General features: G+C 34.6%; 2 protein-coding genes across 2 annotated transcripts in view; both read left to right on the top strand.

Moving 5' to 3' along the window:
* Positions 1-931: 931 nt before the first annotated feature.
* LOC121725394 (peroxidase-like) lies at positions 932-14,985 on the top strand. The gene is made up of 13 exons (XM_042112305.1): positions 932-1,069; positions 1,622-1,775; positions 2,812-2,996; positions 3,952-4,113; positions 6,517-6,710; positions 8,927-9,125; positions 10,217-10,414; positions 10,670-10,832; positions 11,453-11,629; positions 12,129-12,279; positions 12,721-12,922; positions 13,643-13,745; positions 14,744-14,985. The coding sequence occupies exons 2-13, from the start codon at positions 1,627-1,629 to the stop codon at positions 14,934-14,936; spliced, it is 2,076 nt and encodes a 691-aa protein (XP_041968239.1). The 5' UTR covers positions 932-1,069; positions 1,622-1,626; the 3' UTR covers positions 14,937-14,985.
* A 1,000-nt stretch (positions 14,986-15,985) lies between these two features.
* The window catches only part of LOC121725286 (peroxidase-like), a 123,308-nt gene continuing 111,740 nt past the window's right edge, over positions 15,986-27,553 (top strand). Inside the window, exon 1 of the mRNA XM_042112178.1 lies at positions 15,986-16,021. Coding sequence (XP_041968112.1) covers positions 16,019-16,021 — 3 coding nt within the window. The 5' untranslated portion in view covers positions 15,986-16,018. The remainder of the gene's footprint in view (positions 16,022-27,553) is intronic.

Below are 27,553 nucleotides of genomic sequence, written 5' to 3'. Positions count from 1 at the left end.
AGACGTTGGTGAAATTGGGGCTCAAGGTACCTTCACATCACTACGCCGTTGCAGCATCCATTAGCGATGGTAATCGTTTACCATCAGGCAATCAGTTTGCTTGTTTCTGTAAAACTCTACATTTTGCCGAACCCTTAATTATAATGAGTTGATAATAATAATTTATGGTGATCGGAATATCTGCTAATTTTAAAACACATTAAACTGCACAAGTATTTTAGTTGTTATCAATCGAATAAAGTTAATTTAGTTATCTTAAGATGTCTTTACATGTCCTGAAATATACTGGCGACTAGCCCTGGCTTCAAACGGGAGCAATGCTGAAACTAAAGTATAATAATATTATAGTATACCTTCACAGGAAGTATAGTCTGATATTTTTTGTGTGAAGGTATATTATGCGTGGTTAAATAGGAAGCTCTTAATACCCTTTATGCATAGAAGAACTATAACAATATCCGTTGTATGATAATTATTATTTAAGCTATATTTAAGTAATACCTATTAGTCCATTGAAATGTTACATTTGCTTTGCATTTATAAGAGGACGCAATTTTATTTTTGGAATATGTTGAGGGGGTCAATAGAAGCTTAACCTCAAGTTTGTGGGGTCGCCACTCTTGTCCCCCGGCCGCCATCTTGAAAAAAGGGGTGATAATACTATTTTCGTTATATCTCAGAAACTGTACGTCTTCCAAAAAATTTGTAAGAACATTATTTGTTGCAAATTATTTTGCCTAAGTAATAACTGATGCGTTAAATATACCGAAGGTTTAAACTCTACCGCGTCAGTTATTACACACTGTGGATTTTTTATTAGTCAGATCACAGATGCTTTGTATAGGGGCCTTTATGAAATTACATATAAATTAACGTGTTAATACATAGACAGCACCTGCATAAACATTTTATTTGTTACACGTCGTTTTGTTGTGCATTTTACGTTTATATCTCGACCTAGTAGGGTTTCTCTTACCTAATTAAGGCAAACATTTTTAGAAGATGGAAACAGTATTTAATTAGTAATTATTAATTGTGTTTTGCTAATTGGGCCAGGCTCTTTGTTAATGTAAGTACTTTTAAAAAATCTCATTATCAATGTAATATAATTTGCTTACTTTAAAACTACCTAATGAGTAATTGCCTAGTAATTATAATAATTATTATTGGTACTATTTTCTGTTGAAACATAAACATTTGATTGTGTGATCATAATGTACATGTCTAATTTTTAATTAATCATGATACATGTCTAATTTTCATCATTTCCTTTTTCTACCATTAAACTTATCCGGTCAATGATTGATGATGGAATTTAAGCGATTTCTTCAGAAATGTTTAGTTCAGTTCAGGTTCAATAAGATAGCAAAAATACGTTTTTGAAGATTGAAACAGAGTTTTTGAAGATAGAGATCTAATGCATTTTAGGCCCTCATGTCGAAGTTCTGATTCCGATCCACAAAATACTTCCATTTTATCTATGTACTACCATTGAAATTGATTGGACAGATGGCGAACCTACGCAATCTGGTCTGGTTATGTCAAGCCCAGTCCACAGATCGGTCAAACCGCGACCAAATAACGTAGATCTCTGATAGTTTTATAGAACTTTATATTTCAGACAAAATGAATGCCCTATTGATATTTTTTCTGCTACTTTTCACTCCAAACCTGGCTTTGGGTTTTGGAATAATAACTAATTTCTTTTCGTCATTGCTTAACTCTGGAAAATATGGCAATACTTCTGTGCAAGGGGCCAGCAATGCTGAACCAAGGTAATTAATATTTTATTAATTTGAATAAACTTCAAAATGTCACGATTGTATAATAAAAGTATTTTTAATATTCTTGTTATACAGGGTGTAACAAAACTAAGTATTAATACTTTAGGGTGTGTACTTATTTGTATAGAGTTGGGAGTTATGACTCTGTTTCGGGCGCTTGCCCATACAAATCACAAAAAAAAAATTTGCAAGAGCTGAAAGATCAGCGCTGCTACTTTCCCAGCAAACTCTATATTATAACGCCCCATAAAGTATTATCACGTATTAGTTTTTAAATATTTCCAGAACTGCCCAATTTTCGTACAATATGTTAGTCTATATCAGCACAATAGACATAACTACTTCTGTCTACTCTGATATCAGCGTCTGAACAAATGTGTCAAATTTCAAAAGTTTGTTATATATGTATGTTTTATGTTTGTATTCGCATATCTCTGGAACTACCATTCCGATTTCAGTAATTCTTTTTTTGTTGTACTGGATATTGTTCAACTTAGGGAATAGTGTAAGTTTCATCAAAATCGGTTCAGTAGTTTTGGTGACAGGCAGTTTTAATACTCAATTACGTACAGTTTTGAAGTCGGTTTTATATTTTTAAAATACAGTTTTGTTACACCGTGTATATTTGCTTCTTGATACGGGTGTTACAATATTATGTTCTGTGACGAAGCGATTGGAGGCAGTTAGTTTACATTCGTTTAATAATATTAATATAATAATATTTTCGTACTGATTCGAATATCACGTTACGCCTTTCAATAATAATTATTACTGAATGTATTTTTGTTGTCTCTCTGATACCTCTTCACGCCCAAAGCGTTCAATGTTCTGAGGCGCTCAACCAATTTTACTGAAGTTTGGTATGGAGATACTTTAAGTCCCGGAAAAGGACATTGAATACCTATATACCGGAAAGAGTTCCCGCGCTATAATAAAATGTTGTTTGCGGGCATAATCTAATGTAGATAATATAATAAAATTATAATAATGTTTTGTGTTATACTGCTTTAAAAGGAATTTGTTCCAGCATTCCAAACCCCGTTCCAATTCTTAACGCCAACTTAACGTCAAACCTCTGCGGACCTCAAGTTGTATGTTGTGTGAAGACGCGATATCGTTCTTTAAACGGGTCCTGTAACAATTTAGAGAATCCTGGCTGGGGCACTCCAAACAGTACTTACCTGCGCCTTCTTCCTCCCAGTTATGCTGATGGTAAGTACGCAGCAACTGTTCTTCCCTTCGAAAAATCTCCGGAGAGACCCCGATTCTCCAAAATTCCAGTTAGATTGTCAACTTAATATTATTCAGTGATGAAAAAGTTGTACAGCCTATCATTAATTATGAGAATGTCAGTCAAACAATTCATACAATATTTTGCATAAACGAATACCATATTCGCCATCTGTTAGAATCCTTTGGGGTTAACAGAATATAATTATTGTTAATAGGTACCTAACTACCAACTATGAAATAATGGACAAATAATAATAATTATGTATACATATAAATAAAATTGGAGTGTCTGTTTGTAATATTGAAAGAACCGTTTTTTACTACATGAATCTATATACGATACCTACATATAACAAAACAACATTTTTAAAAATTTTTGTCTGTATGTCTGTCTGTCTGTCTGTCTGTCTGTTTGTTCCGGCTAATCTCTGAAACGGCTGGGGCTATTTTGCCGGGACTTTTTTTGGTAGATAGCTGATATAGTAAGGTGTAACTTAGGCTACTTTTTAACCGACTTCCAAAAAGGAGGAGGTTATATTTTACTTTTTTCATATTTGTTAGCGGACTATCCATCTTTGGTTCTATACTATGTTGACGCGGACGAAGTCGCGGGCAACAGCTAGTTTGCAATAAAAATATAATATTACTGTGACTATAAATTGAGATGTAAGCAATCCTATCTTTCAAGTTGAATAAAATTGCACACGGGGTACAAATCAAAATTCAAATCGGTTCAGTAATTAAGGAGTCAATCGCGGACAAACAGCTTTGTATTTATTATTTTTTAACATTTTTCGCCATTGGTCGTTAAAGTATTCGACAGTGTTTCTTTCTCCGCTTAGTCCACTTCATATAAAAGTAGCTGCTTTTTCTGGTGGTTGTGAAGTCTGCTCTTTCTTTGCCCTGTTTATTCTTAAAACAGCCTAATTTCCAGGTTTATACAAAATACAGACGGATCTGCCTAATGCCAGGGAACTGAGCGCAGCATTATTCCCTGATAAGAAGACTAATGATGATCAGTTGAACCTCAATGCCATGCAATGGGGACAGATTATAACACACGATATGTCCCTTTTTGCCGATGTATCCGATCAAAGTAAGTATATTTTTGGCATACATTTTAATATAATTAAGGGTTAAGCCAAACGAGCGTAAAGTAAGTCGTGACTCGTGAGTCGCAGAATTTCGGTTTTATCAAGACTAGAGATCGCCCAATGGTCGAAATTCGACCGTTTCAACGACATTAGGAGTTAGGACTAAGTACTACTTTTATTTTGTAAAACAATATTGACTTTATCATATTTATTTTTTTCAACTATAATCTTGTCTTTGGGACTCAGCTGATCTAAGACTGGCCGTGTAAGCATTGTCTAACGGCCGTTCCCAATATTTGATCTATCTCTGGTTTTGCCCTACTAGAGATAGGAATAGCTCACAATTGACATAAAATATATGTCTCTAATGTCTCTAGTTGGGAAAAACCAGAGATAGATCAAATATTGGGAACGGCCGTAATAGTATCTAAGATTCAATAAAAAAAAACTATAATCCATTTTCAATTTGTCACCTTGTTGTCAACAGACTTCAACCATAAATAAAAGAGTTAAATTCGAATGTATAGGCTTGTCACTCAAAAATCTGTCATTTTTCCTAGTGTGTGTTGTAGTGTGTGTTATGTTTTAATTGTTAAAAAAATGCATGTTAAAAGCATAATTTCAAAATAATAATAGCTCGATGCACTCCTTCTCCATATAAACTATAACTATGCAAAATTTCATTCACCTACGTTTCCCCATTTTTCGTCAAAAGGGATACAAAGTTTTTGGCTCACGTATATTAATACGTGAACCAAAAACTTTGTATCCTTTATATATAGAAGATGTTTTTTCATAGCAATAAAAGTATATTTTTTTAATAATGAAAACTATCATAAAATATTATTTATACGACATTTGAATAGCAATCTACTCCTCGGCTACGCAGATCCGCCTGGAGGCTGGTGGTAATTAGGGTAGGAGTAAAGCTGAGGCCGTAGCCAAAGTCCCTTTCGTTAAAAACGATGACGAAAATCGTTATGAAAATGTATGGGATTTTACATTAGTCTTCGCAAGCGAAATGTTATTTAGCGAAGACTAATGTCAAATCCCATAAGTACGTTTTGGTAACGAATTTCGTCATCGTTTTAAACGAAAGGGACTTTGGCTACGGCTTCTGATCGCGTATTTGTCAGCACCGTACGCGCCGCATAGTTCACGAAATGCGGCGCGTGCGATGCGGACGAATGCAAGGTTTCACATCATTTCATACAACGAATTCTGAAATGCGGCGCGATCGGCGCGCGCGCGTACTTGTACAGTGTTGCCGTGCGAGAATTTACTCGAGAACGGCTTCTGTACTGGGTGGTCGAAAGAAAACACTTCGTCACTATTGTACTATTAGCGGGGGTCGAGGTAGACGCGATTTCCGACCAGCCTTTCTTCCATTTCCGATGTAGCGATGACCCAATAATTCCCCAATATTTCCCCAATTCTTCTTGTCTTGCTGTTTCTTCTAGGTAGGCTGGCTCGGAGCGGTCTCGTTGGCGGCCGGCCCGGCCCTTTATTTATACTAGGTTTAAAACAATAGGCCTGACCTGCGGTCCCGTTATCGATCCCGTTATCACCTCGCCCCCGCCGAACTTTCTTTATTTTCTCTAAAATATTTACACTATTTCATACAAATTTATGCTATGTTACTAATTCTAAACACTATTATACTATATTATTTACCTATTTCTATTACAATATTAAACGTAAACTATTAAAAACTACGTAAAATTGGTAAAACAAAGTGACTAATCTAGCTATCTCTATCTATTACATGCTACTTTGTATATGTCTATCCTACTCTAACACGAAATTTACAAAGAACGATATAATTGTGCTATTTTTACTATTAAAGCTATTAAAATTTAACAGAACTAAAAATAAAATACAAATTAAACAAATTAACTATTAAATGCAAGTATTACATGACTATTAAACTATTTGGTTTTGGGAATAAAAAACACATTATGAGATGGTTTATTTCCGTCTCACTCTTACATGAAACCTATTACTATGAATTAAATTAAAGTATTTTAAACCTATTACTATAATGAACGAACTATAAGTTAATATCTATATGTTCAACTATGTACTCTATATAATATTTTATTGTCCTATCGCAAATACACTAAACTATAAATTGTCCTTGCACAAACTAAAACCTATATATTATTTTTTCGTCGTCTCGTACATTATAAAAATATCGAAAATTCTCATCCTTACTAAATTAAAAATCTAAAAGTGTGTCTATCTGTTAATTTAAATATCAGCGATTTTTAAATGATTAATAATAGTTATAGCCATAATACTACTTACTACTATTAATCACGTGAAATATTTTTTTGTACAAAAGTAAAAAAGGATTAAAAAAATATATATTATTAGTAATACAGTTTAAATATTTTTTTTATCAGTTAAAACGCCTCCGGTATGCTGCGATAACGGCCAATTGACGAAGCAAGCGCAAGACCAAACACTATGCGCGCCTGTAACAATTCCGAAAAACGACCCATTTTATGGAAGTAAAGGTATAAAATGTTTGGAATTAACCCGAGCAGGGACGGACAGGAACATCGGATGTGTGCCAGAAAATCAGCCAGCTAATCAGGTAGAAAAAAAATGAGTTATGTGCCTTATATTATGGAGTTCATTGCGAGAGTGGCGTAACGCCTCCGTGGTCCAGTGGTTCAGAGCTCGGCTCTTGACTCGGAGGTCGTGGGTTTGATTCCCGCGTTGGAAACATGTTATTTCCAAGTTTGGTTAGGATAATGCAGGCTGATCGCCTGATTGTCTGACAAGTAAGATGATCCATGCGTCGGATGGGCATGTAAAAAGCCGGTCCTGCGCCTGATCTCTCGCCAGTTGTGTCGGTCTGCCGTCCCACTGGGTTATGAGAGTAAAGGAATAGAGAGTGCTCTTGTGTACTGCGCACACACCTGGGCACTATAAAATGACTCCTGCGTAGCTGGCCTGGTTTCAATGAAACCGGTGTGGGAGCTATTATTATTATATTGTGAGAGTATACTCACCAGTCACCGCTGAGAGAGCAAATTTATATGTGATTTGTATGGGCAAGCGCCCCAGCGTCCCGACTTTGCCCATACAAGTTATAAAAGTTACTCTTTCAGCGCTGCTACTTCCACATTGACTAAACACAGCCTAAATTAGTATTATCACTTTATTTTGTTACACGTTTAAGTTTTCTAAGTGCAGCGGTGTTTATATCGCAGCCAGAACGGACAAAACGCGGTATTAGAATTACTTGCTGTTTGAAAAAAATAATAGAGGCGTTTTGACGACTAGTTGGATTGAATGCAGGAGAATAAAAGTCGTTTCTTTTCGTTCTTCAATACGTCTTAAATCTAAATAATATCCCACCAAAAACATTTTCATGTAAAAATGTTGCCAAGATGAGAACATAATATTATAGTTCGTCGTGTCAAAAAGTAGTGAGATCTCATGTAGAGCCAAGTTTCTAACCTTACATACTCAACCCTAAATCTAAAAACCTAAAGCACGGCAAAATATTTGATAATAATATTAAAATGTGTCAGCCGCACAAGGAGAATCTATAAACTCTACACATTAGTCAAAATCGGTGGCTGTAACTTAAGAACGGTAATAGCTAGAGAGTTGAAATTTTCACAGATTATGTATATCTCTTGCCGCCGTAACAACAAATACTAAAAACAAAATGAAATTTATATTTAAGGGGGGCTCCCATAGAACAGACATGATTTTTTTGGCCTTTTTTGCTCTATATAAATAATGGCAACAGGTAGGTACTTGATTTTTTCTCAAAGTCCTTAGTTATATGTCTACTTTAATATTTAATAATAATATTAAAATAAAATAAAAAATTAAGGGGGGCTCCAATACAAAAAACACAAACTTTTGCCTAATTTTGCTCTATAATGGTACGGATATAGGTTAAGTTGGGTTTGATAATTTTTATGTTGTTTCAGTACTAATATTATGTTACATATCAAATTTCAGCTTTCTAAGACTTCAGAAAGTACCCTAACAGTTTTGATGATCGGTGAGTCAGTGACCAAATTGTGGATTTTTGGACACCTATAAAATCTAAAGTATAATAGCTACGATATTCAAAATTTGCGCATTTAATAATGTCCAAACCCATGTCATTATATCTTAAATATTTCAATTATCTGGCATTATTCAAACCAAAGTTACGAGGGTTCAAAAATACGACGAAACGTTTCGAGAAAAGGTAGGTAGTGCCCTTGCGCGCTTCGCTTGGCTCATCTTGGCGGGGGCACTTCCGTGCCCCCAGATAATGCGTCTAATCTAACATAAGGCGGATTATACGATCTGACAATGACATTAAAATTTTATAAGGTAGCTGGAATCATGTATCACTACTTCTCTCGTAGCCGTATTACCAAAAAAAATATACAGTTACTTATTTTAACAACTCCGTCCTTGTTACAAATATAACAAAGTGTAACATCATAATATTATAAATGATGATGTTACACGTTTTTATCATAACAAAATGTTATCCTGCTTACTTTTACCATTTTCCTGCTGGCCGATTGTATCGTACATTTGTGAGTTAATAACTGAGTTAGTAACGAAACGGAGGAGTGAGTAACGGAAAGTGCCACTTTTTTAGTCATTTCATCATTAACTATTGTACATTTTTAACCCAAAATCACCCTTCTGCGTAACAAAAATAAGTAATAATACTTTAGGGTCTGTGATCTGTATCCTAGCCTGGTATTAAGAAAACCGGCCACCGTCACCGAAACCGGTGTAGGATTACGTTAATATGTTGGTACTAATCTGTATCTTTTATCGTAGATAAATGTAGTGACAGCGGCAATGGATGCTTCTATAGTATACGGCAGTACTGATGAACAAGGCGCGGCTATACGAGCCTTTAAAAATGGTAATCTGAAGACAGTTACTAGACACGGAAGAGAATGGCCGCCTCAAGTGAATAACGTCACACAGACCTGCTCGGGTGCGAGGTCCCCCAAGGAGCCCTGTTATCTCGGAGGTAAGTCTCGGACTGTAAAAGATTTAGAACCAATTTCACCAACGACTGTTAAAGTTAATGCTCGAATTATAACGTTACCTCCTTCGTTTTTCATATGAATGAAAGAGAAGACATGACATTTTAACAAGCAAGCACTCATACGTTGGTGAAATGGGGCCTAAAGACGCTCCCTCTACGGAGATGCCGTTTTTAGAGCCTTATTAACTCATAATAATTTGAAAGCTACACAGACATAGACAGAGAAACAAAAATTTCAAAAACAGTTAAAATGTGTTCTACTACTCTTCTAACTCGTACTACGCCTCTGACTCGTTTTTAGGGTTCCGTACCCAAAGGGTAAAAACGGGACCCTATTACTGAGACTTCCATATCTGTCCGTCTGTCTGTCTCCAGACTCATAAACCGCTATCGCTAGACTTCTAAAACTTTCACAGATTATGTATGTATTTCTAGTGCCGCTATAACAACAAATACTGAAAACAAAATAAAGTTAATATTTAAGGGGCTCCCATACAACAAACGTTATTTTTTTGGTCTTTTTGGCTCGTAATCTATAATGGCAACATATTATAGACAGAAATTTTCACAAAATCTTCAATTAAGTATATTATATTGTGTATTTTAATATTATATAGTAAAATTAAAATAAAATAAGCAATTAAGGGGGCTCGCATACAAAAAAAAAAACACATTTTTTCCCTATTTGCGCTCTAGCTATAACGGTACGGAACCCTTAGTGCGCGAGTCTGACCGATTTTATTTAAAGTTTATTTCCAGTGTACAACAATTTTACCTCTACGATTGTATTATATGCATATAGAAGACAATAGATACTTAGATATAGATAAGTTACATTTTTAATGGACAATAATTATATTATTTATTTATTATTTATCAATGATACCGGACTCCCAAACTGAAATAGAATATAATCGTAGGAAAAAGGGAGGACCAAAGATCTAACTTTCTATTTCTCTCTATGTTGATTAGATGTTCAAAGACTTTAGATTTTTTGCATTTACAGGAAACCATTGCAAGGTCTAATTAGTTAATCTAGTAATCTGTGCTAATACTAATTTATTACGTTACAGGAGACGTAAGAATAAACCAAAACACGGAGTTGACTCTGTTGCAAATAATTTTCATCCATTACCATAACTACATCGCGGATTATCTGAGTGAGATCAACCCTCATTGGGACGATGAGAAGATCTATCAGGAGGCGCGCAGGATTCTCATAGCTGTTTACCAAAATATTAACTACTACGAATATTTGCCGTATTTATTAGGTAAGCAGTTATACTGTGAGCAAGGGAGTATTTTTTTTTCAATTGATTGTTATTAGTTACACCACTTCCTGATAAGTGCCGAATAGGCTATACACCACTTATCTTGACAGATACAGTATGGAGAATCTGTCAAAAAAGTTGTGAATGGCCTATTCGGCACTTTATCAGAACGTGGTTAAACAGGCCCTTACTCTTGCATACTGTTTGATATTTTAACTCTTTTGTTTAAATGAATTGAATATTATATTGTTTTAGGAAAGGAATATATGCTGGCGAACAAACTCATTTATCCTCGTACTAAAGCTAATTTAGAAGAGTATATAAACGATTACGATCCGAATTTAGTGCTAGGTGTTATAACTGAGCATACGACGGCGGCCTTACGATACTTCCACACATTCATACAAGGATACTTGATGTATGTACCATAAATAAATTGATTCATAGGCAGTTGGTGGACCTACGTTATTTGGTCGAGTTATGTCAGTTCAATATAAGTCATGATATTATGTCGTCTGGGTATGACATAAAGTGACCAAATTACGTTGGTTCGCCATCTGCCTATGGGCTATGAATCAACTTCTCTGATAGTGTCATCAAGAAATTGATTTATAAGCAACTGGTGGACCTACGTTGTCTGGTCGGCTTATGTGAAATCAATGCTAGGCGTAATTTCGTTAGCAGGTTTTAGCTGCGTCTGTCACAATTTAACCTGACCAGTTTACGGAGGTTCTCCAATTAATGTCCAAAAACCCTTTCACCACAAATACAATATGAAGCGGTAATTTCAGTCTTCTTTACTGATAGACTCTGCAAGTCCCCACTAACAAAAATATTTTTTTTAAGGACACGGAACATTTTTATGATTAGTTTTTTCTTGAAAGCGGTCGTAAAAAGGAAATCAGAGATTTATAATTGTTAAATACACCAAGAAACGAAAATCAAAATAAGCATTACGATTTACGACTATAATTTGCTGCTGTTTTTAGGAGATGCCAAAGAAGCTTTATTAATATGATTCATACGTTGTTTTTCCAGGAAGAAGAATGAATATAGAAAAAATGAAGGTGAACTTCGGCTGAGCGATTGGTTCAACAGACCCTTAGTACTGGAGGAAAAGGACACATTCGACCAGCTGGTGTATGGGTTCACCGCTCAGTCCTCTTCTGTCGCGGATCCTTTCTTTTCTGTAGAAATCACGGAGTATTTGTTCAGGTTTGTTTTTGTACCATCGATTTTGATTGATGATTGATTTATAGGCAGTTGAGTGTTGACGGACCTACGACATTCGGTCGATTTATGTCAAGTTAATGTTAGTTTTGATCTGAAGGCTGGGTTTGAAACACCGCAACCAAATTACATAGGTCCGACATCTGCGTATGAACATCTGCTTATGCCAACTTCTCTGATAGCACATTTTGACATACTAGTTTAAGAATGTAGGCATCTGACTTAGTTTATTATAGAATGAAGATGTATAAAGCGTACCACTCGAAATCTGTTAAAAGTGTGTACAGTGTACGTCAAAGTTTTAGTCGACCGAATTACACGAATTTTTGTTAGTTCTCTTCGTATTAGGCCTTAATACAGAGCGTCTATTAGACTAGTCACTAGACGATTGGTGTTACTAGTCAATCAAAGATTATTGTTTTGAAGCAGTATTTTCGCTGTGGAAGTTAATTAAAGTTACACTTCTTTAAAGCTAAATTTTCAGGAATGGGAATTACTTCGGGGGCGACCTTCGTTCGGTCGACATTCAGCGCGATAGGGACATGAGTCTCGGTAAATACGTGCAAGGCCGCGCCGCGTGTAACCTGACCGTACCCAAAACGTGGGATGAACTGCGTGGAATTATTGCAGAAATTGTAAGTGTAACAGAATCTGGACTACTGTCCAGAGTGCTCATATTGTATTATATAGTTAGACACCGAAGTTAGATGTAAAAATGTATGGGATTTGATCGCAACGACGCTAAGGTTCAATTTCACCAACGACCGTTAATCCCATCAAGCCCCATAAGCTCACCGGTGAGCGAGACACAATAGAATAACAATAGATTTCCAAGAATCCACGACCGAAGGATTAATGCTCGAATTAGTATCACATTATTTCTTTCGTTTTTCATATTATGAATCAAAGAGAAGACATGGCATTTTAACAAGCTGTTAACACTAACAGTCGTTGGTGAAATTGGGCATGTCATGGCGCTTGCGATGCGTGCAAAACCCATACATTTATACTTTTCACTTTTTGGACTTATCACGTTATTGTAAAAAACAGCAATATTTTTTCTTACTTCGTTTCAGTATATAATAAAACTGAAGAAAATGTATAAAGATGTATGTGACATAGACCTGACTGTGGGTGGATCACTGGAGAGTCACGTGCCGGGGGCCCGAGCCGGTCCGTTGTTCCTCTGCATCATGCTCGCCCAGTTCCACAGAGCACGAAAGGCAGACAGATTCTATTATGAGAATGGCAAGGACAAGCAAACAGCTTTTGCACCCGGTAAGAAGTTCCCAGCTCTAGCCCAGTTCTAGCAGAACAGACTTTTAAGCAGTAAGAACAGCCTTTCGCAAAGTGGGCGATAATGCCCCTCTTATGGACGCTTAAGGTCTAAAGGGTTTGGGTCCCAGAAAAAAAATGGGGGCGTTGCGTAGAGGCTTGGGGGATGATTTATTTCATCTGGATTTTAAATTGAAACAATGGGGGCGCTAAAACATAGGTAATTTGTTCTCAAAGAGGGCAGTATACAAAGAAGTTAGGATCTTAATTCTAGTCATAATATCTGAGCAGATTAAATTAAGAGGGCATGGACTGGAAGTAATTTATTCTAATGATGACATCAGTCCGACAAAAGAGGCCAAGTAGAATTCAGATTATAGACTGCTTATTACATAATGAGTTGTTTATATAACCTTTAAAATATTATCCTGAGTGGAACATAACAACTATAAGGTAAAAGTAACAAATTCTAATATGTTAATCGTTTTAAGTTACTACACCTTCATTACACAATTTTCGATACATCTACTTTTCGTCACATTTTGCTGTAGGTTCTGAAACTGGGTCATCTATAATTTTATACAAGATCGTGTGAAAAATCAGGAAAGAAGGTTTTATCGTAATATTTACAAAGTTCCTAAAGTAATAAAATATTTAAGCGTTCGCTCTCATAATATCTATTCAACATTTTAATACTGAAGTTACACTTTTATTATGTTTTAGATCAACTAAAAAACATAAGGAGTATAACGATGGCGAGCTTTTTGTGCGCTTCTACCGAAGCCGGCAACATGCAGAAATGGGCTTTCGAAATCGTCAGTCTAACGTAAGCACCACAGAAATAAATCAAGATAGAACGGCGACGCGCGTGCCTTGCTAAGGAATCGATCGTGTCAATTTATGTTTTGCATTTAGTTAGAAGAAATAACTTACCCGTGGAAAGAAATACCTCCTTTTGACCGATTCACTTTCGTACTTCTGTTTTTACAATTAGAAACTGCACAATGAGGCATTTTTGCACAACCGCTCCGGTGTAATCAAGTCGAGACGTGCGCGCTGACTAAATAAACGTTTAACAAATCTTGCTCACTTGTGCAAGATTAAAACACGCGTACTCCACCCGCTTAGCCGTTCTATCGTGATTTATTTCTGTGGTAAGCACCATCTTTTTATTCTAAAACTTGTTTCACCTTAAAAAAAATATTATACACTTTGCGTTATTTATACAGGATGTTATAAAATTATGTAAGTAGGGTGTGTATGTGTAGGAGCAAACAAACAAAAATAAAAAAACAAGTAAACTCTATACCTCTTTCTAGACTTATATGTGGTACGTGTTCCCATATCACTTGTATAATATGGGACAATACACATTACACAATACATTTGGTCTTTCAGCGCTGCTACTTTTACAGTTAACTCTCTACATCCTTGTAGAGAGTTCACTGTAAAAGTAGCAGCGTGTGTATTGTCCCATATTATACAAGTAATATCGGAACACGTTATACGTCGTACAACGTATAAGTCTATAAAGAGGTATAGAGTTTACTTTTCTATCAGAAATGCCCCAAAGCATAGATGAATAAATATTATGTATGTCTGGTCTCTGCCCAAAGTCAACGTAGTAAAACCGTTGATATTATAATATTATTATTGTTTGTATGAAAAATGGGCCCTTAACAAATTCATACACGGATTTTAAATGTGGTAATTGAAAAACGCTCAAAGTCTTATATATTAAAGCTTCACCTTTGGTATGTAATATTCATTTAAATTCATGGTATACCTATATTTGGTGTTCATTATTTTAATTTTTTTTTTCAGTAATCCCATCTTATCCTGTGACGATATTCCTTCATTGAATCTTGATTTATGGAAAGAAGCTTCTAAACCTGAAGACGAAGAGGGGTACGGAGGTGAAAATGATGAGGATGGAGATAATGATGATAATCAAGAATATGGTAGTAAATCGCAAGGACTATGTCCAGTGAAAAATGATGACAATACGCCATATTAATGTAATCTATGAAGTATAACTAATGCAATTAAATATAATGGTAATCAAATGTTTGTTTTTTTCCTTTACAAATTAATTATGGGCTTTATTTTCCTGAGAAAAAAAGTTTTGAAAGTTTCGTATTATCCTTCTTTTTTTTAAATTAATACGTTAAAAGCCAGCAACGCACCTGCAGCTCTTCTGATGCTGCGAGTGTTCATGGGCGACGGAAGTTGCTTTCCATCAGGTGACCCGTTTGCTCGTTTGCCCCCTTATTTCATAAAAAAAAAATGAATTGTCAAAACTGTCAAACTGACAAATGTCAAATCAGTAGGTACAAAAATACAGAAATGAATTGCAAGCAGAGTTGCATTTTGCGATTTTAGAAAAATGAATCATATTATGATTCATATCATGATTCTTCAAAGCGACCATTTTAGCCCCGCTGGTGACCCGTTTGCTAGTTTGCCACTTTATTTTATTTAAAAAAGTAAAAGATATTAAAAAGCATCCTAATTTCAACCAAGAAAATTGCTGGCTGGGAAAAATGGTAGCCGAAACGTCGGGAAAATCGCCGTCCCGCGGCAAAATTCATAATAATTATTGTTGAAATCAAAGACTTAAAACAAACTTACGCACAACTTCCATGAAACTAGTTTTTTCAGGGCCCATCTTAATTTCAGTGAATAATAAAGTAATTATTAAGTACCTGTCAAAAATGATAATAATTTTTAAGCCTACGAATAATAAAAACTATTATTATTCGCAGTTTTAAGTTAATATTATACTTAATTATTAATTAATATGTCCTATTATTGTATTTTATGTCACGTGCAAATCATGCCAAAAGGAAGAAATCATGGCTTCAAGGCAAATTAGCCTTCAAATATAACCCTTTTTTGCGATTTTTTTAACGAAGGAAATGATAATGTAAAAATATCCCCGTCGGCATGACATTTAAGTAATGGTGTGGCCTTTCCTTAACTTAGTTTGAGTGGTGCGCGGGCGCACGAAAATTGTGTCACTAACGACAACGCAATTGTGAGCACAAGTTTGACGTTGCGGTGGTTATTTATGTTTTGGAATAAAATCTAGCTATTAAAATGGTGAGTACTTAATGTCTATTGTTATATAAAAATCTGAGAATTTTTGTGTTTATTTATCTAGGTTGAATATTATATCAATCAATATTATATTGTATGTTTTTAATTTAGAAAAAACGTACCGGGCTTTTTAACTTCCGATTTTTATAAGAGAGAGGAGAATTAAATAAGTAATAATATAATCATACCTTCAATCATTTTATTTATTATTATAAAAAAATACATATAAATTATATAAAAAATATACATAAATTATAAAAAAAAAAAACTTTTTTTTTTCATATTTAATATTAAATAAATAAACAACTCTTAAAATGTTGTCATTGATATAATTTTTTACATATTACTTATAGCTATTTTTAAAAGTTTAATAACGTATTTTTGTGTTGCTTTAAATGTTTCTAATGTTTATCATAATTAAATTACGAAGTGGGAATTTCCTCAATGTAACGACGTGGAATTTTTCATTACTCCCGTCACTTAGGTATACTGGATGAGCAAATTCCTGTCAACGCTTGGTTCTACCCGAGTCGTTTGGTGCAATATTTAGTCTTCTCTTATAGGGAGTAGGCAGTTTTTAGAATCGACAGTGAAAAATTTGTATTGTATCGTGAAAAAGTAATCTAAAGTTCGTATATATCCGTGGTTTGCTCTATTGACATTTGACCCGTAATGCTCCATCAAAATTGGTCAACTAGGTATAGCTAACTATAAGCCGAATTTTGAGAGCAAATCTTTCTTCTTTAAAATATGAGTAAAATCACAGTAAAATATTATTATTTATTAGATTTATGTAAAATTGAAATGAAGTAAAAATTGGATTTAGGTACTTTTAGAGTTTACATCCTGGAATATGATTATTTGTTTTTTAATCCGGAAATCGTAAAATTTTCCGTATTCCCGAGTTTCAGATGAGGCACGGTGCGGTTTTTACGGTAAAAGTATTAAATATGATAACCAAAAACGTACATAAATTTAATCATTATTACGACCAAATACTTAAAATTACCAACCAATTTTCCCAAAAAATGTTTGCATATCAAAAAGCTGTTTAACATAGTTACGTCAAGCTTAGTGGATAATAAGTATGCACTCGTGTATTGCAAGAAAATGCCTTAAAAATATAATTTAAAATTCAAATACATAACCTAGTATATTATATAAAAGCACGAATATGTACATTTTGCATGTTAACATCTCTTCGTGGTAGTAGCAGGTACAGCTGTAGTACACTTTCGATTGTGATAAGTGAAATCATATTGTGAGAAACACATTGTTTAATTATTATGTTTTGTTAAGAACTGAGTTATCAGATAATAGGCTTTAGAGGTGGTTAAAATTACCGTTAAAACAACTTAATCGGTATAAATTATCAAGTAAGAAATTAAGGAAGATTATTATTTGTAAAACTTTAACGATGCCAAAATGTTGTACGGCTCGCACAATTATTTTTTAATATTTAACGTGGGAGAGCCATGCTTCGGCACGAATGGGCCGGCTCGACCGGAGAAATATCACGGGATCACAGAAAACCGACGTGAAACAGCGCTTGCGCTGTGTTTCGCGGAGTGAGTGGGTTTACTGGAGGTTCAATCCCCTACCCTATTCCCTTACCTACCCTCCCCTACCCTATTACCCTATTCCCTCTTGAAAGGCCGGCATCGCATCTGCAGCTGCTCTTCTGATGCTGCGAGTGTCCATTAGCGACGGAAGTTACTTTCCATCAGGTGACCCGTTTGTTCGTTTGCCCCCTTATTTCATAAAAAAAAATTGTCGTTGAAATGTGACACAAACTATTTATTCACGTAATAATATTATGTATTGACTAGATGAAGCCCGCAATTCTGTTTATCGCGCGGGTACCGTACATTTCCGGGATAAAAGTATCCTTTGTCCTTTCCCCTGGGAAAGTCCTGCTCAAAGTATCTCCATACGAGACTATAGCAAATTCGGTTTAGCGGCTTAGGCGTGTTGGCAAGACAGACAAACACATTTTTGTCATTATAATATTAGTATGGACACTATTAAAATAAATTACGACTACGGGAAAAATAAAAGCAATGATTGTAATGGATTGATCAATCATATTTTTATTGCTGCGGTTATGACGTGTCGACGGTATAGATGGCATAGAAATGGCCTATCAAAATTACCCAATTCCATTAATTGTTCATTTAAGTATCAATTAACAAAAAAATGTATACTTAATTATAACTGTATAAACACTTTAAAGTTTAAACGCTTCTGATCTGTAAATCTACACAATATCGCGAAAAATAAAATACTCAACTCTTTTTTTCTACTTTTCGATCAATTAGGTTTCAAAGTCATTGCAAGTGCATCGATTTGCTGTCGGCGATTCAAAGTTTTAAATTTCGTCCCTAATATATCCCTATTTAATCAGTTAGGCACGGTACTCAATATTTATACAACCTTCAATATTAATTTTTCGTGCTCCGGTGCTCATTTCGTATTTAAAAAGTTTTGTCAATGCCTTGATTATAGTACTAATTATGTCCTGTGCTAAGTTTGCAGTCAGTTATCAGTGTAAAACACAGTCAATTCCATACTTTTTGATCGGCGATTCTGTAAAGAAGCCATAAAGAAAACGTCTTGGCTAACGGGCCAGAAGATCATGGCTCGCGGGGTTTCTCTTATCTCAACAAGTTAACATCTCTGTTGCAACTTGCCTAATTAGTAACTTAACAATGGGTTAATTAAGAATAAGGGCAGATTAACTTGAGACTTAATTGTTCTAAATAAATAAAATAATTATCATCCATAGGTACTATAAATAATTATAATATTATTAATGCGAAGGTTTGTCTGTCTGTCTGTTACCTCCCGCTGAACCGATTTTGCTGAAATTTTGTATGGAGATACTCTGAGTCCCAGGAAAGGACATAGGTAACTTTTCATCCCAGAAAAATGTACGGTTACCATGCGATAAAAGAATTTTGGTGCGTCGGAGTTGAGAGTACCAACAAGACGTATATGAATATTTTAAGACTTTAACTGGATTTATATAAATACTAGCTGTCCCGGTGAACTTCGTGTCACTTTAAAACCTTCCCTGGACTTCTACGAATATTTTAAAACTAAAATTAGCCCAACCCGTTCAGCCGTTTTTGAGTTTTAGCGTTACTAACATAATTGAAAATCCATTTTTATATATTTGACTTTTAAGTATTATCACAAATCTTTTGTATGGGAGTATAGAAAAGTGTTGTTTTTAGACTTTTTCAGGAAATTTAAATTTTTTTTTTAGAATTTTACTCTCCGTAAGAACCATCCTCGTACTTCAAGGAATATTTAAAAAAAAAGAATTAGCGAAATCGGTCCAACCGTTCTCGAGTTTTGCGCTTAGCAACACATTCAGCGACTCATTTTTATATTATAGATGTAACACGCACGGAAATATATAGGTCAATTTGATACTAGATACTAGATAGGTTCGTACTCTACGTAATACTAAGCAACATTTTCAATTTGTGCAAATAAACTGATGATTGATTTTTGTTAGATTTGTGGACTTAAATATAATTATTTGATTTATATTTTTATGAAAAGTTCGTGCCATACACCAAATAGGATGGACCTCCCGACTCCGCCCACGTCTAGCTACGCTCCTGAATTATTGGTGTTATTAAAGCGTCCAAAGATAGATATTATAACATTATAATATTTAACTATGGACGCTTCACACCACGTCAGTCTGACCCCATGCTAAGTACCTGAAGGATTAGTGTTACGGGCACCAGACAACGGACATTTACAATATTTTATACTTTTATACAAGATCTTATATCACACACTATTTATTACACATCCATGACCAAGGAACATTAAAAACATTTTGTTCGAGAGAGGTTCGTTCAGGTGTTTGTTATAAGTTCTCGCATGTATACTATCTAGATTGCTCTAAAACTCTAGTATTTTAATTACTAGGTATTTGTTCTGGTTGCTTAACTAAATCAAAATATATCTTGGCTATAAAATATTATGTGCTTAGGTTTGTTAATATGTATAAGGTTAAGACCTAGATTTGCATTTCAATAAGCCCTGCCAGGCTTGACGTGGCCCGACATACTTCTATTATTTAAGTTTAAAAAGGACTATAATTTTGGAACTACATATAAGTAATTTATCTTGTAACACCCTCCCTGCACACAATACATTCATAAGTGTAAAATGTAAATTGCGCTGCTTTTTCACATCAGCCAAATTAATCATCATTTATGGTAGATGATGATGTCGAGTAATGATGATACGACGTAATTCAATTTGGAATCAACTTGAGGCGAAATTGTAGGCTAGATTAAGCGTACATAATCCAGGCCGGTAATAAATTCAGTTATGCAAGCGTTTGTTTACATTTACGATTGAAAGGAATTTGACTGCAATTGTAGAGTCACAGACAAGTCTATAGTGTATTTTAGAGCTCATTGCCAAGAAATAGAGTCTGTGGTATATTAAATGTTTTCGGCAGTACATAATCTCGTCTTAAAGATTTCTATAATATAATAATAATAATAATAATAATATCTATGGACGCTTCACACCACGTCAGTCTGGCCCCGTGCTAAGTACCTAAAGGACTTGTGTTACAGGTACCAGACAACGGAAATATATTTAATACTTTTATACTATACATATATTTAAGATTTTTATTATATCATACACATATTTAATACACATCCAGACCCGGGAACATTGAAAACTTTTTGTTCCGTCGGCGGGATTCGAACCCGCGACCCCCGGCTTGAGCTACCAACGCGCTCACCACTGAGCCACAGAGGTCGTCGCAGAGGTATAGCTCTATATTTTACATGATTTTAGCCTCATTGTTCTAGCACTTTAAATTTTAAATACATTGCGTTTATGTTTATAGTAATACTGTAAAATAATGTTCTTTCATGTGGTCTACTTTGCAATGTGTCGAATTCTATCAAAAACCATCTAGTAGCGTTTGTACAAACACAGTTAAGGGGAGGTTATTCCTAAATTAGCAGGTCGATGTCTGTCAGTGCGAATATCGACGTAAATGACATTAAAATAACATTCATATCAGCGCGCCTTGTACAGTGGCGGTTACGACGCTCGCCGCGTCCATGATAGGGCGAAATAGGAGAAAAAACCTTTTCACTTAGATACAAAATAGTATAACTAAACATGTATCCGTACATTTCCCTGTAAAATTTTAATAGTAATCGAACTATCGAAATTATTTTTTGATTGAGTCCCTGTAAGTCCTATAAAACTCAAAATGTTTTTAAAATCGAGGTTGTTTTGGTTTTTTTTTATCGAGTAAAATTATCTGTATTGTGTTTCTAACCATAAAAGTCACTAGTTAAAAGATGTATCTATACATGTATATATTTTTCAGTTTTTTTTTTAATGACGCTTTCTATAAAAATTACTCATTCTAGAAACGTGAATTTGGAATAACCTAGCCTTAAACTATCTTTTCTCTTTATACATTTTATGTTGCTACTTAAATACGCTAAGTGGTAAGGCATACTTCTAATTTCATAATCATTAGAGGTCATTTACTAATAATTGACCTTATAATGTATCAACCAGCTGCTCTACTTTAGGCAGTTGTGTCAGTAGCGAACTAATGTAATTAAGGCTTTAGCCATCGTGATAATACTTTCACTCTCATAACGAAGGCCACGTGGAAAGACAATTACGCTGGTGTTTCGAGGTCACTTATGTGGTGCTGAATCTAGGGCTGTACCACGAAACAGTTTTGAGACTCAATCGGACGAGAATGCCGCGTCCTACTTTAACAAACGTGAATAGACGTTGTTAGAGCAGGACGCGGCATTCTCGTCCGATTGTTTGAGTCTCAAAGCAGGCCATGTACCATGAAACTGTTTTGAGACTCAAAAAATCGGACGAGAATGCCGCGTCCTGCTCTAACAAACGTGAAATGACGTTGTTAGAGCAGGACGCGGCATTCTCGTCCGATTGTTTGAGTCTCAAAGCAGTTTCGTAGCAGGCCTACAGTTTTGATTTTTGTCCCTGCAAGATTAAGACTCTCAAAAACATTAGGAACATTCAAGTCCTCCCTTAAAGAATATTACCTCAATAAGTGTTCGTAATTTATATTACGACATTAATTAATTTGGAACTGTACATTATAATTTCATGTGTTATGTAATATGTTACTTTAATTATATATATATGTGTATTAAGTATACTATATTATATTAATTATTTTCTAATATTATAATTATTATAAAATAGTTATTTTATTATACTTTGTATGTATAGTATTGTATATTATCTATTATGTACTTATCTATTTATTAGGATAGTATTTATAGGTATTTATATATATATATTTTTTACTATAATCACCATTATTATTTTTATTCTTATTACCTATAGTTAAATACTTTTAGCACAACACCCTCTTTCCAGCAATTTGTTCCTTTCTTCCAAAGGTTGCCTGGAAGAGATTGCAATTTTGTAATAAGGCCGCCTTTGTGCACTCTCTTCATTTTATTATGTTCTTTATTTTATGTGTGTGTTTGTAACTGTGATGTGCGCAATAAAGTATATTCATTCATTCATTCATTCATTTGAGACTCAAACAATCGGACGAGAATGCCGCGTCCTACTTTAACAAACTTGATATGACATTGTTAGAGCAGGACGCGGCATTCTCGTCCGATTGTTTGAGTCTCAAAACGGTTTCGTAGTAGGCCTACTAGTTTGGAATTGTATCGTTGACTGATTACAGTTTTATGGTTCGGTGCAGACGACCTGCAAGTTAAAAAATAAAAATACGCGTGGCACTCGGGGTCTGTCGCGGTAAAGATATTAAGTTACAGCTTTTTAGCAGCTAAAATTCGCATACGTCTAGTCACACGCTCACAAACGACGCGCCGAAGTCTGGATGGAGTGGACGGTGTTACTGTGTTAGGTTTATTTTCGTTACGGATTTCGTGATTCGGTCGCCGTGGTAATAAGCTGCTGTCTCTAATTGATTACTGTCAAATTATTATTTTTCTTATTTTACGTCCTGGAAATAACTCATTAATTTCCATGCCGCAAACCTAGCAAAATAATAACTATTTTAATCTTGGTAATTTTGCCATACACGTGCAGCAACTCACAGCAAGCAGCAGTAACATGTCGCTGATACTAGTAGCCCGTCTGCTCCGGCCTTACCGTTCTCACGCCTAATGACAGATTTGCGAGGACATTTCATAGAAGAATTTAATTTTATCTCCCTTATGGTTATGTAGGAACATTCTTTGCGTACTTAGGGAGTTTCTCATGTGAATTTTCTTGATTGTCTTTTAGATTTAGACCTTTTCTTACTTATAGTATGTTAGGCTTTATTGAGTTTTGTACTTACGATGCGTTACTCCATACTTAAATATAATATTACGAGCTTTTGCCCGCGGCGTCGCTCGCGTTAAGAAGTATTATTGTATACAAACTTTCATCCCCTATTTGAACTCCTTGGGGATGGAATTTATCAAAATCCTTTCTTAGCGGATGCCTTCGTTATAACATCTACCTGCATGCCAAATTTCAGCCCGATCCGTCCAGTTTGGGCTGTGCGTTGATAGATCACTATGTCAATCAGTCAGTCACCTTGGAGTTTTATATATGTCGTAGGATGATTTGATAAATCCGTGTTTTCGCGAAATCCCTAGAATTTTCGCGAAAATTCGATTTATCAAATCATCCTACGACATATATATATATATATATATATATATATATATATATATATATATATATATATATATATATAGATAAGAAAAAATGTATGGCGATTAGAATCTCTACAATGAAATGTTAACTTTAATGCGAAGTTTATAAACGGTGTCAAAGTAATTAATTATTAATAGCACTATGTAATAGGTACTTAGTGGTCACGAAAGTAGGTACTAGAATCTAGATATTGTTCTAGCTCAGTTATAAGACCTTAAGAGCTGATTCACTGTGCGACATTGATGTAACAAAAGGTAGGAAGAGTAGCGAAGGTCAATTTTCCTTTGATTCTTCGTTTTAATTAGGCTTAGAAGATAAAAAAATAAGGTAAACGATAAAGGTAAGCATAATATATATAAATATTGTTATAGTCATTGTCAAGTTCACAATTAAAAACCATTCAACAAAATGTGCTTAAATTTTGTTTGTGACACAAGAATGAACTTAAAAGGATCGGAAGCAAAATTTTCATATGAAACATTTAAAATACATTTTCGTTTTTAACCGTCTTCCAAAAAGGAGGGGGTTATATGTTCGGCTGTGGATATATTTTTTTTTAACAAAAGGATCCAAACTGTTTAAACAGACGTTACAGTTCCCCAATGTTTCGTTCATTTCTGATAGTTTAGAAAAGTCGCTTGACAGACAGGATGAAAGTATATCTTAAGTACAACATTTTGTACACTAACCATAAAGTTAATATACCTAGCGGAATAGAGCAACAAACTCGAGCTGTCAAACAATACCGAAATTGATTTTCATCTGTGTGAAAAATATGTGTACGTATACACTTACACAAGCATGATTGAACATGAATTCTGTGAGATTAAATTGTCAACGTGCGGCACGTGCCGACTGGACGTCAAAAAAAGAGTGCTGCTGTCATGTATCACACGTCTCTTTTTACCACGCAGTGTTACTGATAGTGACATCTCTCTTGCTCAGGCCTTTGTTTCTCTATTCCGCTAGGTATAGTTAACTTTATGATACTAAGACCCAGTTTCATTAAGCAATGTTAAATAAATAATGGCTTGTTAAATCAGTTAATGACCTGTTAGAGCTATCGAGCGTTCCACCATGCCCTAATGTCATGTTAAGACCCAGTTTCATCAAGCAATGTTAAATAAATAATGGCTTGTTAAATCAGTTAATGGCCTGTTAGAGCTATCGAGCGTTCCACCATGCCCTAATGTCACGTTAAATTACCTAACACGGCGTTAAATTTAATTCCTGCTATGGAGGTCCGTTAAATATTTAACAGGCTGTTATATGAGTCAAAATAACAACTTTCAAAGACAATAACATGCAATATCAATAAAAGAATCTGTTTTGACTTTTGAGTTTTTCCGCCATGTTTCCGCTACGTCCTTATTATTAATTATTTTCATAGTTATGAATAATTATTTATTTTCACTTTGCCAAAAATTCAGCCTTCGGATTTTCCTTGACATTGCAAATATACTAACTTGTATCAAAATTACCAAACCGAAATATGTAAATAAAAGTTTGTATTATGATTCATGTTTTCAGCTTTGACAGATAATAATTATTAACCTAGTAAATTAAGAAGAACTATTATAGCGTAACAAATGTATGCGATCAGTGATATTTTAATTTGGTCGCATTATCTACTATTATACTACCATGGAAGAAAGTGACACATTGCAGCAAACATGTCGTATTAATCTTGTACATTGCAATTTCGTCGCCTTATAACAAGAATGAACGAATTGATAGTTGTTCATTCGTTGTTCACTTAAGAGGATACACCAGGGGCTAGAGAAATGAAAAAAAAGCACGTGTAATATCTATAGCTGTCTCCCTTACCTCAAGCCTATACCGCAGAACGCGATAGAGACAACTGCAGAAAATCCAGAAAATCAACAATTCGTTGTCCCCTGATTCCTTCTCCAAAACTTTACCGATTTAAGTACTTTTTTCATTAAAGATTAAAAAAAGGCTTGAGCTGTGTTCCTATGTTTTGCTTTTTTTTGTATAATCTAGCCAAATCTGTTTTCTGGACGTTTGAACACAGCGGAAAATCTGGCCATTTTTTTGGGTTTTTGAACGTTCATATCTTATTTAATAATTAAATTATGAAAAAAAAGAAAACATAGGGACATTGTATTAGTGGTCGTAGATATTCAGGAAAAAAATTATAACTCTACTAGCATTATCCAGGGAGGAAACAGGGGACAACGTTTGTATGGAAAAAAGGGCGGTGTGGACTCCTCTTAACATTGCATTTACTAATCCGCTGTTACATTTTTACTGTGGGACATAAATATGTTAACAGTCTGTTTAATTTTCCAAGGTCCGTTAAGTAATGCCTTGTTAGGATTTAACAAACAGAGGTTGGTGAAATTGGGTCTAAATCACCTAACACGGTGTTGAATTTAATTCCTGCTGTGGAGGTCCGTTAAATATTTAACAGGCTGTTATATGAGTCAAAATAACAACTTTCAAAGACAATAATATGCAATATCAATAAAAGAATCTGTTTTGACTTTTGAGTCTTTCCGCCATGTTTCCGCTACGTCCTTATAATTAATTATTTTCATAGTTATGAATAATTATTTATTTTCACTTTGTCAAAAATTCAGCCCTCGGATTTTCCTTGACATTGAAAATATACTAACTTGTATCAAAATTACCAAAACGAAATATGTAAATAAAAGTTTGTATTATGATTCATGTTTTCAGCTTTGACAGATAATAATTATTAACCTGGTAAATTATGAAGAACTATTATAGCATAACAAATGTATGCGATCAGTGATATTTTAATTTGGTCGCATTATCTACTATTATACTAATAAGGAAGAAAGTGACACATTGCAGCAAACATGTCGTATTAATCTTGTACATTGCAATTTCGTCGCCTTATAACAAGAATGAACGAATTGATAGTTGTTCACTCGTTGTTCACTTAACATTGCATTTACTAATCCGCTGTTAAATTTTTACTGTGGGACATAAGTATTTTAACAGTCTGTTTAATTTTCCAAGGTCCGTTAAATAATGCCTTGTTAGGATTTAACAAACAGAGGTTGGTGAAATTGGGTCTAACAGTGTGGATATACGTTTAAATATAATAAAAATTAATACAGAAGCCTCTTACTAATTCCGTATGGAGTTTTACTTCCGTACTCCGGAATGAGTGAATACAAGTTACAATGAGTTAATACCTTACCTTAATTAAATGAAGATTCTTACATAAGCCTCGTATATTATGTGTCAAACTCTACATTAAATTGGATTTTCATCATCATTAATCGTCTCTGAGTGCGGCAGTATGTGTAATATTTTAAATTCAATATGTTCAAGTGTACGAGCTCTCTTATTCGAGGTATGACATTTTTGATCAAGTGATCAGCCTGTACTTCACTAGTCGCTACAATGCCTTATTATTTTTCACTCTCGCACGTTTTTCCTCGACATAGATACTGGTAGGAAACCGATTGTTACGAAAGGTTTCAGGGTAATGAGCACACAGACAATAACAGAACCAATTGGAAACGGAGGCAACGAGTCTATTAAGTTATACAATAGATGAAATATATAAATGAAATATGAGGAAGTATGAGACGTCAAGCATAATTGAGCTTTATAATTAAGGTGGATTCGGTAGATTAGGCGAAAAAGTAGAGATCATTGGGATTTTTTTAGGAAACGACTACAACAGGAACTACAGAGTAATAAATATAAATAATAATAAATATTCTTTATTGCGCACACACTAAGAAGTAAAAAAAAAAACACAACAATAATTATCAACTTATAACTACAGTGTACCAC

This window comes from Aricia agestis, chromosome 3, assembly GCF_905147365.1.
Source record: "Aricia agestis chromosome 3, ilAriAges1.1, whole genome shotgun sequence".
Lineage (NCBI taxonomy): Eukaryota > Metazoa > Arthropoda > Insecta > Lepidoptera > Lycaenidae > Aricia > Aricia agestis.
The sequence above is the reverse complement of the archived record's forward strand: the minus strand, read 5'-3'. Positions and strand labels throughout refer to the sequence as shown.